The sequence below is a fragment of the Rhinolophus sinicus genome, chromosome 1, assembly GCF_057876585.1.
Source record: "Rhinolophus sinicus isolate RSI-liver-muscle chromosome 1, RSI-T2T, whole genome shotgun sequence".
NCBI lineage: Eukaryota > Metazoa > Chordata > Mammalia > Chiroptera > Rhinolophidae > Rhinolophus > Rhinolophus sinicus.
Window position 1 is genome coordinate 213594367 of NC_142501.1, and position 15737 is coordinate 213610103.

The window sequence follows — 15737 nt, forward strand, 5'->3', positions numbered from 1 at the left end:
TAACCAGTGGTTAGCAGATGGGGGAGAAGGGGGAGGCAGGCACCGCCAGAGAAGGGATGCCAGGCCACACACCCCCAGCCTCACCTGACCCTACATCCAACAACTCTGCCTTTACCTTTCTTATAAAGAGGCAGATTTCACTTGAAAAAAAAAAAAAGAATTTTGAGGCCACTACAAAAGTTTGAAAATCACAGCTCTAAATGAAAAACAAAACAATAGAAAGCTAAACAGACTGAGGATATCCCACGTCCTAGGCAGAAGAAAACAAAACAACTCATGTCAACCATGTGACTCGGTCATCTTTTCATCACGGGAAACAAACACGACAAGCATCGGAGTAACTTAGTCACATGCCTGAGAATCTCCTCCAAATTCAATAGACTAGTTTTCCCAGAATCTCTCTCAAACAATCTCAGTGTTTCACCAAAATCTCATACCTGATTAAGTATCCCACACTATGAGGGCCCAAATGTTACTACTTCTAAGTTCTTCTAGGAAATGTTTACTTAACTCAGTCAAGGCTAGAATATTTCCTGTTAAGATCCCAGCCAATACTGCAAATAACATTAGGCAGCAGGCTCGCAAACACTCAACTCATGACACAAAAAGATTAGTATGTCGTATGTAATTAACCTCAATAAGAAAAGAATTCATCTTTTAGTATTTCAAAATATAAACTGACAACAATTACTTCCTATGGAAACCTAGACTGGGAAAGAAAATAACTGGTGTTGCAAAGTGACAATGTGTATCAACACTATCAGATTATATCAGAAATGCTTTGATCCAATAAGAAGAAATTAACTGCATCAGAACACTGTGGCAGCTACAAAGCTAAATACGGCTGAAAAATGATAACCAGGCCCAAATTAACCGAATAATTAACCAGATGTTATTCCTGACTGATATTAAACAAATTCACTGGAAATGTAAGTTACCTTATAAAACATGACACCTTCCCTAAAGCAGGAGGAGGCAGACTGCAGCTCACCTGCTTCTGTGGCCAGTTTCACAGGATGCAGCCACATGCACTAGCTTAGTGGTTATTGCCCATGGCTGCCCTCCTGGCCAAAGGACACAGCCGGACAGTTGCCAAGGAGACAGGAAGGCCCACAGGGCTAAAATAGGCAGCACCTGGCCCTTTACAGACAAAGTTTGCTGACCCCTGACGTAAAACATTAGAAATTTATGACAGGGGCCGGCCCGGTGGCTCAGGCGGTTAGAGCTCCGTGCTCCTAACTCCGAAGGCTGCCGGTTCGATTCCCACATGGGCCAGTGGGCTCTCAACCACAAGGTTGCCAGTTCAATTCCTCGAGTCCCGCAAGGGATGGTGGGCTCTGCTCCCTGCAACTAAGATTGAACACGGCACCTTGAGCTGAGCTGCCTCCCGGATGGCTCAGTTGTTGGTTGGAGCGTGGGCTCTCAACCACAAGGTTGCCAGTTCAATTCCTCGACTCCCGCAAGGGATGGTGGGCAGCGCCCCCTGCAACTAAAATTGAACACGGCACCTTGAGCTGAGCTGCCGCGGAGCTCCCGGATGGCTCAGTTGGTTGGAGCCTGTCCTCTCAAACACAAGGTTGCCGGTTCGACTCCCGCAAGGGATGGTGGGCTGTGCCCCCTGCAACTAGCAACGGCAACTGGACCTGGAGCTGAGCTGCGCCCTCCTCAACTAAGACTGAAAGAACAACAACTTGAAGCTGAACAGAACCCTCCACAACTAAGACTGAAAGGACAACAATTTGACCATTGTTCCCCAATAAAGTCCTGTTGCCCTAAAAAAAAAAAAAAAAAAAAAAAATTTATGACAAAACAATTCTGATACACAAGCAATTTTTAAAAACCACCCTGCTAGGCATGTTTGATTCCAGCAACATTTAGACATACAATCAGTCACTCTGCTGAGAAGACATATAGCACCGTTGATTGCATTATGGAAGTACAGAAAAATCAGTAAGATTAAAAACTCTGATTTCTGAAATAATCACCTTTTTGTTTTCTTGAAAGGACAGGGCTGCATGAAGAACCCCCTCCAGCTGTAAATCACAGAAAATGACAGATGAAAGTAAAGTAACAAGCTGCTGAATTCCAGAAGGAATTCGAAAATCTTCAAAAAGCTTGATTTGACTTTAAAATTAGAGAATATGTGGACATACATTTCCACAGGCGGTGCTTAAGCACCATACTGCAACACTTTAATTTCGACAACAGGAAAATATATTACCACTCAAATAATGCAGTTTTAAAGATATGACCAAAAACGTCAAAAGAGCTCAAATAAAGTGCATTTAAAAAGCCAAATTAAAAGCATCAGAAATCTCAGATTATATGGTCAACTAATAATCAAATATAAATTTCCATCAGAAATGATCATTAGAAATGAGTATTTCAGCAACAGTTCGTCAGGCGTGCAATCCTTAGGGAAAAGGATTCTTCAGGACCAAGGACAGTGAACAGACATGTTAATATTTTCGGCTTGTGATTCTGGAATCATTTATGTTAAAGGAAGTAGTGGTTAGAAAAAAATTAATCCACGTCTGCCTCGTTTGTGGTGCCTGTGGTGCCACGCTGCACGCGCGCTGCATGAAACCAACCACACTGCTCAGGGCCCAGGACAGGCCACGAGTGCCAGAAGCCTGCTCGGTGCCACACTGTCCTGGCGGCTGTGATGCAGGGCTCCCCACCTACTCCAGCGCCCAAGGGGTGACTCCATGCCAGACGGGGCCCACCCACTGTGTGCAGGAAAAGCAGTGGTCAGCAAGCAGCAGCACAGGGTGGCAGGGTCAGGGCCCAAGCCCGAGAGCACACAGAAGGAGGGCACAGACCAGGCACAGGAAGTGCCCAGAGTAGGAACGGGCAATCGGGACAGCGAATAGGATCCGAGAGCAGAAAGGAACTCGAAAATCCCTAGGAGGACCTGAAGGTCCCATCTCTGGCAAAGTGACAGAGATGAGAGGTCCTGGAAGTACTTTCCCCACGTGGAGGCAGCCGAGCCAGAGCTGACCTCATTTTGCCACCTCACCTTGCTACACTTCAGTTCTGTGCTCCTAGAATACGGCCACTACCTGCGTTGTCAGCTGTCGGGATCTGAGAGGTAAGCTGCTGGCACGGTGCTGGCCTGTAACTCCACCGAGGGTAACTAGCGTTCCTGCAGGGTCGGCTGCAAGAGTCGTTCCTGCCCACTCACCTATAAGTTCCACGATACTCCCGCTGCGGCTCCGGCAGCCTGGCCGCTCGCGGGTGGCAGGCAGCTGCGCCAGGCCGCCGGCTATGGTCAGGGCCTGCAGGAGCTCTGGGGGAGGGGTCCTGAAGAGCTGCTGCAGGAGCTCCAAGGCGCCAGTCACCACGTTGTGGTCCTGGTGCTGCGTGTAATGCAAGGTCAACTCGTACACCTGGAGACAGAAAGCACACGTGGCACCTCAGGCTTAAGTGTGTACTGGGGCTCCCTCCTTTGTTTTTGATAGGCTTATGTTGGCAAAATTTGTGCCTTAATTTCTGCCCCTTAAAATTTCTCTGTCACTTCTACCACTGTGATCACTAGCTTCCATGTTGCTTTCTAAATTCCCAGGGTTTTTTTCACTGCTCTATTAATTCCTTAAACATAAGTAGGGCACTTCCACAAAAACAGACCTCCATCTCCCTAAGCTGGTGACTAGCAAAGGGACCATAGGGTTCAATATCCACTCGGTGCGGTTACTCTGACACACATTTAATAAGCAAGAACTACTGTCACGAGTGCCACTGAGAAACAGTTTCCAACTATTTTAAAGGTATGTCAAATTTGATGAGTGCTTTCGATACTGTGTCACATTATACAGATGTAATGAATTTACTTTTTCCATTTAATTAGTCGCCAGATAAAGTATAGAGCATCCAGTTAAATTTGAATTTCAAATAAACAACAAATAATTTTGTAGTACAGTATGTCTCGTAATTTCAGGTATACTTACACCACAAAATCATTCATGATTTACCTGAAATTCAAATTTAACTGGCACGCTGCATTTTTATTTCAAGGGTTGGGCAGCCCGACCTTTAACATCATAAAAGTAACACAAATTTTTTAAAAGAGACAGTATAGAAGGGTATAAAATAAAAACTCTCAGTGGTAGCTTCTTTTAATTACTTATTTTAATTCTTCTGGTGGGAAGCCCCGTAATTCTAGGTGACGGGTCTGCAAACTGCAGTCCTCAGGAAACCCAGGCTGCTACCTGTTTGTGTGCACAGGTGTCACGGAGCACAGCCATATCTGCGGCTGCTGTGCGCTGGCCTGTCACAGACAAAGGGTGCTGCCCTCCCAGTCAGCCTACGCCCAGATCTGTGAAGCCATCTACTGTGAATGCACTTACTGCAGAAAATGAGGGGAGTGGCATCCCACACTGCCTTCACCTCACCTGCACTCCCAAATTCTGTCAGCAACATTGTTACTTTCATGTTATTGCGACTGACATTTACATACTAGTGTGGGACTTTCAATCACATGTGCTTTGCCTAGAAGTTGAGTCTGAAACTGAATAAAAGATCATTATGCACCTTCCCATGTGTACAAATAGGACTGAGTGGGAATTCGATGAACGTTTGCTGAGCAGGGGAGCAGTTCACATGCCCTGCTTTGAGAAACGGGGTAACAGCATTCTATGTGCCAGGCAGCGGTCTGTGGGGTTTATGTCACACTCTCGGCTGCCTTAGGAGAGCTTGCCCTCATTTCACTCTGGTGTGACTGTCACTGGAGGTCACACAGCCAGGGGTCGTGGCCTAGGATTGGAACCAGGCAGTCCGGCTCCGAGTCTGTGCTCTGAGCCCTGAGCAGGCTCTCTGGGTGACAGTCACTTACACACTGACACGAGATCAAGCCAGGGGCTCCTACCTGGACCAGCTGCTCTGTCGAGGGCGAGACCTCCATTTCCTTCCGTGTCACCCCAAAGCTGCCTTTCAGGCTCGTGTCCTTGACCTGCTGCTGCAGCAAGGGCACCAAGTACCTCAGTGTGAGCAGCACCCCAAGAACCAGGAGGGTGGGGTGCTCATCCTCGACGGGAACCAGCAGACCTGGAAAGGCAGTCACAGGCTTCTTAACACCTGCTGCACTGCTCGGAGATTCATAGCTTCATCTGTTAAAACGCAGAGCTCCCTAGCAGAACCCTACCTGAGGCTCAGTGAGATATAAAGATGGCAGAGACATCACTGTGAAAACTACGTATGTGTCCCGGGGCCAAACTCCAGGGGTGGCTCTGAAGGGTACCCTTCCACCCTTCGTTACATGGAGTCTTGCAGCATTGAAAGCCAGTTCTTTCCTATCAAATGGCCATATGTGCCCTTCGGCATCTGCTAGTGTTGGTTTCCACAATCCCCTGCGCTCAGGACACGTCGTCAGCAGACCTGCACCCATGCAGAGAACCTGCAGGGCCCTGACACTTGTCTCTGGGCTCGGGCACTCCGCACTCAGAGCTACCACGTCCTGCTGTGCAGTTGGCCCACACGGAGGGCCAGGCCCAGGAAGACGGTGGGGTGGCACGCTGGTCCGCCGCTGCCCAGGCGGCTCTCCTTACGCACAGAGGAGCAGCAGCTTGGCCACATGCTCACACAGACCCACGTGGGCTCCCAGTTACCAGTCAGCCAGCACCCAAGGGCCTGGTCCAGAAGCCAAGAGATTGCCTGACTTTAAACAGTTTCAAAGGTCTGTTCCGAGTAAATGCTGCAGACTCTGCCACATACACGCGGGGAAAAGCACGCCACCGCCCACAGCTTACCTATGAGCACATTTAGTAGCCAGCTGTAAAAGTACTGCGTCCTCCTGGAATGCTGGCAGACGCTGACTGCGGAGCCCGCCGCCGTCCGCCGAATGGTCGGGGAGCTGGACTTCAGGTTTGCTAGGAAAGCCTTTAACAGAACCTGTGGAAGCAAGAATCCCCATGGGCACAGGAGGAGGGTCCTGTGAAGCTCATCAGGTACTTGGTGAAACGTAGCTTGCCCTGAATCCTTGCAGAGCATCAATTATCAGCAGTTTGAAGCTTTCCTACGCTGAACAGAGCAGTTAAAACTTCCAGTTGGGACTTGCTGGCACCTGCGTCCTCCACCAGTAGCAGCCAGTGGAAGCCTTAGCGCTGGAAAAGCTGTACCCACAGTATCTGGGGACAGGCTCAGTAAATGACATTATGAAATAAGTGCTGTAAAAAAACAAATGGAGGGCAGCCGGATGGCTCAGTTGGTTAGAGCACAAGCTCTCAACAACAAGGTTGCCGGTTCAGTTCCCACATGGGATGGTGGGCTGTGCCCCCTGGGACTAGACTGAAAACGGCAACTGGACTTGGAGCTGAGCTGCGCCCTCCACAACTAGAATGAAGGACAACGACTTGGAGCTGATGGGCCCTGGAGAAGCACACTGTTCCCCAGTATTCCCCAATAATAAAAAATAAAAAACAGAAAAACCAGTTGTCTAAAAAAAGAAAAACGAAAACAAGTGGGAAACAAGAAGCCGAGGAGAGGAGAGCAGCAGCCCGCTACGGCCACGTGCAGGCTCAGGGACGACTCGTCCGTCCGCACGCCGCTGCCGAGACCACTAAGAGACGCCTTGGGGCTGGAAGACGTGCACCTGAACCGAACGAACTGTACGCCTACTGCGCTGCTCACACCGCTTTCCTACGAAGCACAGGAAAGCGTGGTTGCTGGACCCAGGAAAGCCCACAGGAGGGGCACACGATTCTAGCCTGGCCACTGACGCCTTAGCGAACAGCCCGAGCAGGGACTGGCCATTTGGTGACCAGTCGCCTAACACCATTCGCACTGCTCTAAACACATACTGTTTGGCACGGGCGGAGCACGCTGACCGCCAGGGATGCCATTAGGTGCCCCCACTGGGGGTGTGACCCCAGGCAAACGAGCAGCCAATGAACACACCAGGCCCACCTTAGAAAGAAGTTTCTCCCTACCACTGCAGTTAGCAGAAGCCGGTTCTCAGAGCCGCCTCAACTCTCAGTGAACTCAGAGTAGCTTTCTAAACCCAGAGAGGTGAAAGAAGGCCCAGACCCCCAGTCACAGGACCCCCCGTGGTCTGTGGCTTCCGGTTCCTCCCCAGAGCCCCCACCCAGTCATATTATCTCTGACAAAGCTTTTCTTTTTAGCTCTGAGAAAAGATACTGGCATCTCAGACAGCTCCTTTGAGTGAAAACACACAACTATATTATTGAAATAGGAAATTAAAAATCATTCTGTATTAGTCCAAACTTCTACATAAAGTGAAAGCTAGGTAACATTATAACATTATGATGTCAGCCCATGCTGAACCTAAACAGTTTGGAATAATAAATAATAAAACTAATGAGAGCTCGAGGGGGCCTTCTCAGGTCCAAATCCCACAACCCCGAGAATGCCTCGTAGAAGGCAGCTGGCAGAAAGATAAAGATACAGCACCCAGGAATGAGGCATCCAACAGGACAGCAGCCAAAGGAATTCCCAGGGTGACAGCAGGGAGAAGCCTTACAGTACGGCTGTGTGGCAGGTGACAGCGCATCCGGAGGGGACCAGAGCAGCCGCCAGCGAGTTCTAAGATGGGGGACTCGAGTGGGGAAATGATCCAGTAATTACGTCTTGTGGAAACTGTACTGAGATCCAGTTTACAAAGCTGCTGGAAAGTACGAGAAGATGCAAATGGCCAAAGAGTAATATCCAAGTGAAAAAGAGGCAACTATTAACTCCAGAACAACCCAAAAGGTGTACAAAGGAACAAAATCGCAGCACAGAACAAAGTTGGATGTGGCTACTTACTGAGGCCTAATAACGTGCACATTGAACAGTGATGCAACTACAGTAAGACGACGGGGAGGGTTAGAACTCTAGTCATCTCTTTCGCAGTTAAAAATCCAAAACTGGCAGCAGAAGCATGGGATTTGGAAATGTGGAGGGAAACACCAAAAGAGACACTAATACAGAACTGAGCCACCAAAAGCAGGAGGTCCCGAACCTGGCAGCCTCAGGCCCCGAGGCAAGGTCACAACTTCTGGACATTATGCACGAAGCACTACAGCGGGCCGGAGGGCTGCTGGTCGGGGCACAGAACAAACAGGAAGTCCAGAGGTCCCTGAGAGCTGCAGGGCCCACGTTCTGGGACCTCTCCTCAGCCAGGGTAAGGGGCCAGCCCAGACCATGGAAAGCCAGTCTGCTCTGCAACGCCTTCTGAATTTGCGTGTATGAACCAGCCCCTCTCCCACTCCTCACCCACTAAGAAAGCACAAGTGGAAAGAAGCTCTCAGTGAGCCTCAAAACAACGCCACAGACTCCAACCTAAATCGTGCAGCACGGCAGATGGCAACCTGTCCAAAAACCCCAACGCCCCACCGGATGCACTGTCACACTGTGACTCGGCGTAACAATCATACCTTAATTTCATTGTCATTTGCAAAATTGCCAAAAGAAGCCATAATTTTGGGTATCGCTGCAGCCAAGGTCTCCTGGACAGATTCCTCGGGTCTCCTGCTTGTTCGAGTCAGGCACGGCAAAAGGTTCACCAAGTAAGGCCTGCACAGAGAGAGGAACACAGTTACTCTGCCAGGTCTGCTTCAACGAGAAACAGAAGCAGTTAGTTCAGTACCTGCTGGAGAAAAGCCAGTTCCACGTGCCAACCAGTCCTCAATGGCAAGTGGACGAGCCTTAGCTATTATAACAGAACGGGGGACTGAACACATGAAGTTCAAATGCTCGGAGACACTCATCCTTCCTTTCTCCTGTAACCAAAGGACTCTCAAAAGCTTGTTTTAAAAATTATCATAGTTATTAAAATATTCATATTTTAAATGAGAAACTAATACAGAATATAAGAAAACACCATTTTAAAAATAAGTGTTAAGAAATGAGAATAAAGCTGTCATGGAAAAGCAGCATTACAAAACATTTTTTTCATGTTCAAACGAAGTAAATAAGGCCTTAGAGATGAGCAAGGGAATGGGCCATGCCGGGCTGAGAGGAGGGAGTCACAGGACAGACAACGCCGAAGCACAGGAAGCCTGGACCTGCGGTGAGCGCGGCTGGCGCTGCCACAGCAGATCCACACCAGACTCTCTTAGTGAGGCTGGGCCTGCCTTTCTAAGGAGACGACGTCTGGGAGAAAAATAAAACGGCCATCAAGAGGTAGAGAAACCTGACTGCTGAAAGTAAAATCAGGCCAATGAGTCCACAGAGAGTGCCTGAGGTGACGGAGCCATCGGGGCAAGACCTCCCTGGGCCGCGGTGAAGGAGTCTGATTTCACATGAACAGCTCTGGGAAGTGAGTCAAGAGTTCAAAGCAACGACTGGACCCAATCATATATTTTTAAGGTCACTTTGGTTGCTTTGTGGAAAACTTGAGATGTATTACTTTATAAATATAACAAATTTTCCAGAATAAGGATAGTAAAAGCAAAAGACTATATAAAAAGAAATTTCCTTAGTGATTGTATCTCAACAGCTATATAAGATTCTTACTAAACTCCAACTGAATGGAATAAATCCTTGTTTCATATTAATAGTGAGGGTTTGGGTCACCCACCAGCCCCTCAGGGACCCATAGCCAAGGGTCGGTGGCCATAGTACGTTTTGACAGTTACGGAGAGAAGGAAGGCGTTGGAAATTGTGGTCTTTCTTTTGCTTTTCAATTCATTCAGATAGAACTGTTTCAACTAGTCAGGACTTGATTTGCAGTTTAACGTTCACATTTTAAACTCAGGCAACAGACCAAAACAAGTATTTCTAGAATTCTTACGGTAAACAGTGATGAGGTTGGGACTCAACCTCCAGCCACCTGACAAGTGCCTTTTCAGCAACTACCACATGCAGACAGACAGTTCCCAGTGTGGGACAGAGAGGAAGAGCCCGCTGTCCCCAGGGATACATCCCCTACGGCTCTGGGGGGAGGCTGGGCAGACAATGAACGAGCACACTCATAAAGTGGGCGACAGTATTTCTGGGAGCGGTAAGTGTGACGAAGGGAAAATAAACAGGGTGTCACCGGCTGCGATTGAGGGGCAGAGGCGGGCGGCTTAAGACGAGGAGAGGAAGGACCTGTGAGGAAGTAACATCTGAGCTGAGAGGGACAGAACCTCAGGAGCTGGGCCCTAGCAAAATAATGACCATCATCACCATCACCATCCAGAGCGTACAACGTACCTGCACTTCTGAGGTCGGACAAGGTGAGCCAGCTCAGCAAACCTCCACAGGGCGGCACGCAGGCTCCGGGCTGCGCCGTTCTGAGGGGATTTAACGAGCGATGTTACGTTCACGTCACGGATACTAGTCACCAAAAGTGACTTCATGTCAACAAAAGCATTTTGTTCACTGCTAGTTTCTATTTTAGACAAAAGGCCATTTAAATGTATAACTACTTTAGAAATTTTAAGAGCTAGTGGGCTTAATTATAAAGATACAAAAAATAAATTACTATTTAAAATTCCCATCTCATCTAATAAATAATGAAGAATAACCTTTTGAAGAAAAGTAAAATAAAGTCTACTTTATCAAACAGCTTTAACTTCTAACATTTTTACTTATTAAATGTAAGATAAAATCTCATACTGTTCAATACATTGAAAGCACCACCTTTTTCAATAACGGAAAATAAAGGCCTACCTTTTTAATTTCCTTATAGAGCTCTAACTGTAACCTCGGAAGATTAGAATCCATCAAAGCCTACAACAAAATACAAGAGAGCTGGTCACGGAAGGCACAGTCCATTAGCAATTCTAAAGAAAGCTAAAATGCAGCTTCAATTTCCATCTTGGGTGAAGTAGAATTTAATGGCAACTAAACCGAGAACCTATTCATTAAGAAAAAGCATAGATATGCAGGAAGTGATTGGATAAACTAGATACAGATCATTCACCTGAACAAAAAATGGAAAGAATCTCACTTTTTTACAGTCAAATACTATACAATATCAAAATTAAATGGCACATGGTTCAAATCCATATAAAGCTCCTCTTACACGAAAACCGTAACAGTCAGTGAGTGAGGAACACCCAGGAAGTTTTCTCTTCACTGAAAATCTTTCATCTCCCATGGGGTGGGAGATCCAATATTAGCAACGCCCTGAAGACGCAGCGCCAGCGGCGGTGGGTGTCCCCGTGAGAGCAGAGCCCCTGGCTCTGCCAGGCAGACCCCGCCTGTCCTCCCTTGGTGCTTGATGCTCTCAGCCCCATGGCTCTGTGACCCCTCGACCCCACAGCTCCGCACCTCTCTCCCTCCCAGGCGGCAGGCTTCGTGGGCACCCGTTTCTCTGCCTAAGGAGCACTCCGCTGGCCATGCCCACAGTCCTGGCGCCCCAGAGGCCAGATGCTGCAGTGGTTAAGAATCTCCTTGCTCATCTACTAGCCACCGCCTCCAGGAGGTTTTCTCTACCTCTCCAGCCAGAAATCCTCTCAGCCTCCATGATGAGCTGCCAATCTCTCTCAGAGCAGAGGGTTTATACCGCGCAGGAAGTGATTTCGGTACAAACACGCTGCCCACACAAGGTTGTACAGGACCTGAGGCCTGGAGCCCCCGGTCGGGCTGCGTCTGCTCCCCAGGGCATTTTCCTACATGCGCGAGAAGCTAAACGTGCCCGTTCTCTTGGGCCACGCAGAGCCTGGTCGACTGAGCAGTGACGACACTCACTAGAAGAGCGGAAGTCCAGGACCCGACTCCTACATGCCCTCCCTGACACCGCGCCTAGGGCCACCCATTCTCCCAAGCCCGTCCTCCCGTCACAGGGACAGCACGTCTAGCCAGACCCTGCTCCCACCCCCAGCCTGCTGACCTGAAGACCACGGCGTTCGAGGAAGCAGAAATCTGAGCACAGCCGAGCTCCGTTATGCCCAACTTTACACAGAAAGGAGAGCATGAGAGAGACTGGCCTTGCCTTACATTCAGGGGCATAACGTGAGACATTGGTATCTCTGCATTGGGAGACGAGAAACAGGAGGAGGAAATGGGGACGAAGCAGGGAGAGGGCCGGAAGGGAACCCGGGGTCTGGAGCTATGACCTAGGGCCGGGCCCACAATGCGTGAACACACACACTGCTGTCCTATGCAGCAGCTCTCGGACACAGGTCTCTGAAGACAGACTTCGAAGGGAACAACGCCCATGTCTAAGATGACTGACCAGAGTGGTCTGAGTCACAGCATTCTCTGTCCTCCCTAACCCCCACCTGCCGAGAACCAAAGCAGCCTGTGGTGGGTTGCTAAGGTTTTCTGATTCTAAGGATCAAAGTACAAGAGCCAAAACATCAGAACGCCCGGCCTGGTCCTGCCACTGAGACTGATAAAAACACCAAGGCCATTCAGGCCTGGGAAGAAGGAAGTGTATGGAAAAGGCTGTCTGCAGACAGGCAGCGGGACCCCACGCACACATGAGTGTCACCAATGGACCACCAGGCCTGGAGGACAAGGAGAAAACCATGACATCACTGGGGGAGGCAGGATGCAAGCCAAAACAGGAAAGCAGGGCGGGGAGGAGGGAGAAGGCCAGGTGACCACCTCCAGGTGAAGACGGACCTCCCTCAGGCTGCTCCCGACGGACAGGGCTAGAATCCTGTGGCCACAGAGAAACCAGTGCCCGAGCACAGAAAGCACAGCTGGCCAAGAAACAGTGTTCTGCCGACAGAAAGGACTCCCTGGGCCACAGGCTACCGCGGAGCCACATGACAGAAAACGGAGAGCTGGTGCGCTCACGTGCCCCTCAATGTCTGGGGAAGAATGTAAGAATCTCGTTAGCAATTAGAGTATTTCTTACCAATCTGAGGACCAAAAGTGGCCAGGATGACGCCACGCACGTCACATAATTTACTGCACTTGGGACACACACACACAGCACAGAAAACCTGTCTGGTTCCCGTCAGAGTTAGGGAAACTGAGGCTCACAGAATTAAACACACGCCCACGTTGCTCAGCTGGGGGCAGAGGCAGGACTCAAACGCAGCTCCCACACTGCAAACCCACGCATGCGCTACATGCTTGGCACAAGGCCTCCATCTCCCCCAGGAGTCCCAGGTGACCAGCTGCCCGCGAGGGGAAGGCTGGGCGTACAAGGGCAGAGGAGGAACCATTTCTTGGCCAGCGTACTACGAGGCCACGCTCCAGGGAACACCCTTGGGAAGACTCCAAAGACCAGTTTTGTCTTCAAGACCCCGACAAGAGGGGAAACCGTCAACTAACCTGCGTCCACCTGCTCAGGTAAGTAGCACCAGGAGAAGAAGAGATGCAGCCTCTTCCCAAAGCCGTATCTGAATTTCAGGGTTGAACTCAAAGTGGTAGGGATATAGAAGAAAACCTGGGAAGATGCCACAAACACGGGGCCTTCCGAAGAAGGGAACAGGTACATCTGTTTCTTAACTGTTATGAAGACTCAGTTTCGGGGAGAGTGTCAAGAGCTACGTCAGAGACGCTTCCTCCTGCTGGAGGAACGAGAAGCTACAGGAGGAACGACGGCCAAGTCTGGACACGCGAGTCAAAAGGCCCATCCAGTAACTCAAAGGCAGCCTGGAGGACGGTGAGCAGGGTGGGCAGGGGACACACCGGCAACAGGGCAGGCTGAGAAACACAGGACAGTTTCCAACACGCAGAGGATTACTGAGGAAGGGCTGCTCGCCCACAGCAGCAGAAGACAGAAAAGGGGACAGCAGATGAAAGCTCTGTGATGTTGGGCATCAGGAAGCAGTACCAGAAGAGAGGTGGCCCTGCGCTCTCCTTACCTCACCTGTCACCCAAGTGGCTTCAGCTTTCTGGCTTAACATCTTTTCCTGGGAACTCCCTCTGCCCAGTCAGGTCACACGAACTCCAGCTAACCTACTGTCGAAGTCACCTCTTTACCCGCAAACGGTACCGCCTGACCCAAATCTTAGGAGGGGCAGAGGCAGGAGACGAGGCGAAGGGAGGGAGGCTACAGACACCGAGGAGGTTCCATTGACCTGTTCCCCCCCCCCCCACCTCCCGCTTTCTCAGGGCCTTGTCCAAACAGAAGGCGGTACCTGGAGGGACATTTTCCCCAAGAGCACCCACGGGCGACCATCAGCACCACCCTGACCGACGCACGCGCAGGTGCAGCAGGCAGGCTGGCAGACGGCTGAGCGCCTCCAGAGCACACAGCACAGACGAAACCCGTGCGGACACCCTAAGGGACCTTGCTGGCCTACCCCGGTTACAGCTCGGGGAACCTGTGCACGGGGCTCTTACTTTGATGACTTTGTTGAGGCATTCGTCAGCCACCATCCTGACATCTGACTCTGCGTCATCACTGCACAGCAGGAAAAGCTCCACGGCAATGCCCAGAAGTTTCTGAAATTCTGGAGAATTTCTAAGTGAAGAAAGAAGAGACTGTCACAGCCAAGAAGAACCTGGGAAGACGTGACGATGGTGTGTGGCGGGGTGTCTGGCCTCCTAGACGGGGTCTGGGACAGAAAAGGACATTACACAGAAGTTAAGGGTAACAACACATCGATAGTCATTCAGTCCTTGGGAAAAACGTACCACGGTGACGTAAGATGCAAATAACCGTGTGACCGGATAAGGAAGGGCATGCGGAAACTCGCTACGCTATCTTCGTAATTTTTCTGTAAATTTAAAACTATTCTATAATTTCAAAGTTTATTTTTAAAAAAAAAAAAGAGGTTGCACTTGTAAGACAAATCTCCTTTTTTAAGTGTTAATTAAAAAGTCTTAAAAAGGCACTGCTTTTTGTGTCTGAGACACTGAGACGCTGCTTCAGAGACTCCGATCCCAGAGGGCCATCTGCTCTCGACCACACGTTACTCTCACAACATTCTCCGAAGCTTGAAAATCAGCACACCAGTCTCACTCTTCTCTCCTTCTGAATCTTGCTTTCAGTGTAACAAGGTACGACCATATTTCACTTAGACGCAACATGGCCCTGGTCAGGCTGTGTGTCTGTCGCTCCCTCAGTCTCACAAAAAGTGTAGTCTATGCAACGTTTGTGAACGACTTGAAGATGTTAAATGAGACGTCCCGTGAGCCTGTCACAATCCAACCAGCCCAACAGCCCAGACAGAGCTAGGCTGGGCCACACCCATGACACTGACTGCACACCCTGGGAAGAGCAGCAGGCCCGTAACCCAGCCCCTGAACACGCTGCTGAATGGGAAAGTCAGTCAGACTGCTGTTTCACGGTCTCCGTCTAGCTACTCTGAAATGGAGCCCCCCCCACACCCTTTCTCGCTACATCAGAATTCCTACCAAGAGTCAGAAGAGCCATGAGCCTAAGAGAGAGCAAAAGACATAGCAGCAATCAACAGAAGAAGCAAGAAACAAAACGTGCCACTCAGCAGTATTTCAAACCTCAAATCTGTGGAACGCAGCTGTGCAGAAAGGACTAAGGAAGTAAGGTCCCTGAGACGCTGGCACTGCGCCCCAACACACTCAAAGCAGGGCTGTGCCCAGAGATATAATGGGCTACCTGTGGGAGGTGATGTCAGGCTTCCCAGAAGACACGTCAAAGAGAAACAGGTAAAATCACTTTCATAACATACATCATTTAACCCAATGCCGAGATAGTCTTTCAACATGTAATCAATATGAATAAATTATTGAGATATATAACAATCTTTTTTATAGCACATCTCAACTCAGACACAAAATTGTCATCAGAAATACTCTGTCTTTAGACTTCATAAAATTCAGTTGAAAAGGAGGTCCACTTGCAACTAGTAGGTAAGTCCTGACGACACAACGCACAGCAGTGAATCCAGTCAACATCACCGTATTATTACAAAGTTCAAAACTGCTAA

The 15737-nt window shown here is 49.4% G+C and overlaps 1 protein-coding gene across 3 annotated transcripts in view; it reads right to left on the reverse strand.

The window, feature by feature from the left end:
• HTT (huntingtin) overlaps window positions 1-15737 on the reverse strand; it is a 120508-nt gene that overhangs the window by 83102 nt on the left and 21669 nt on the right. The window contains exons 3-10 of one of the 3 annotated variants that reach the window (XM_019718736.3): window positions 14170-14290; window positions 10591-10650; window positions 10132-10211; window positions 8370-8508; window positions 5745-5886; window positions 4865-5043; window positions 3185-3389; window positions 1986-2033 (exon numbers count right to left, since the gene is read on the reverse strand). In XM_019718736.3, the coding sequence (XP_019574295.3) occupies window positions 1986-2033; window positions 3185-3389; window positions 4865-5043; window positions 5745-5886; window positions 8370-8508; window positions 10132-10211; window positions 10591-10650; window positions 14170-14290 (974 nt within the window). The remainder of the gene's footprint in view (window positions 1-1985; window positions 2034-3184; window positions 3390-4864; window positions 5044-5744; window positions 5887-8369; window positions 8509-10131; window positions 10212-10590; window positions 10651-14169; window positions 14291-15737) is intronic. The other 2 variants (XM_088793151.1, XM_088793153.1) reach the window with 2 other exon arrangements.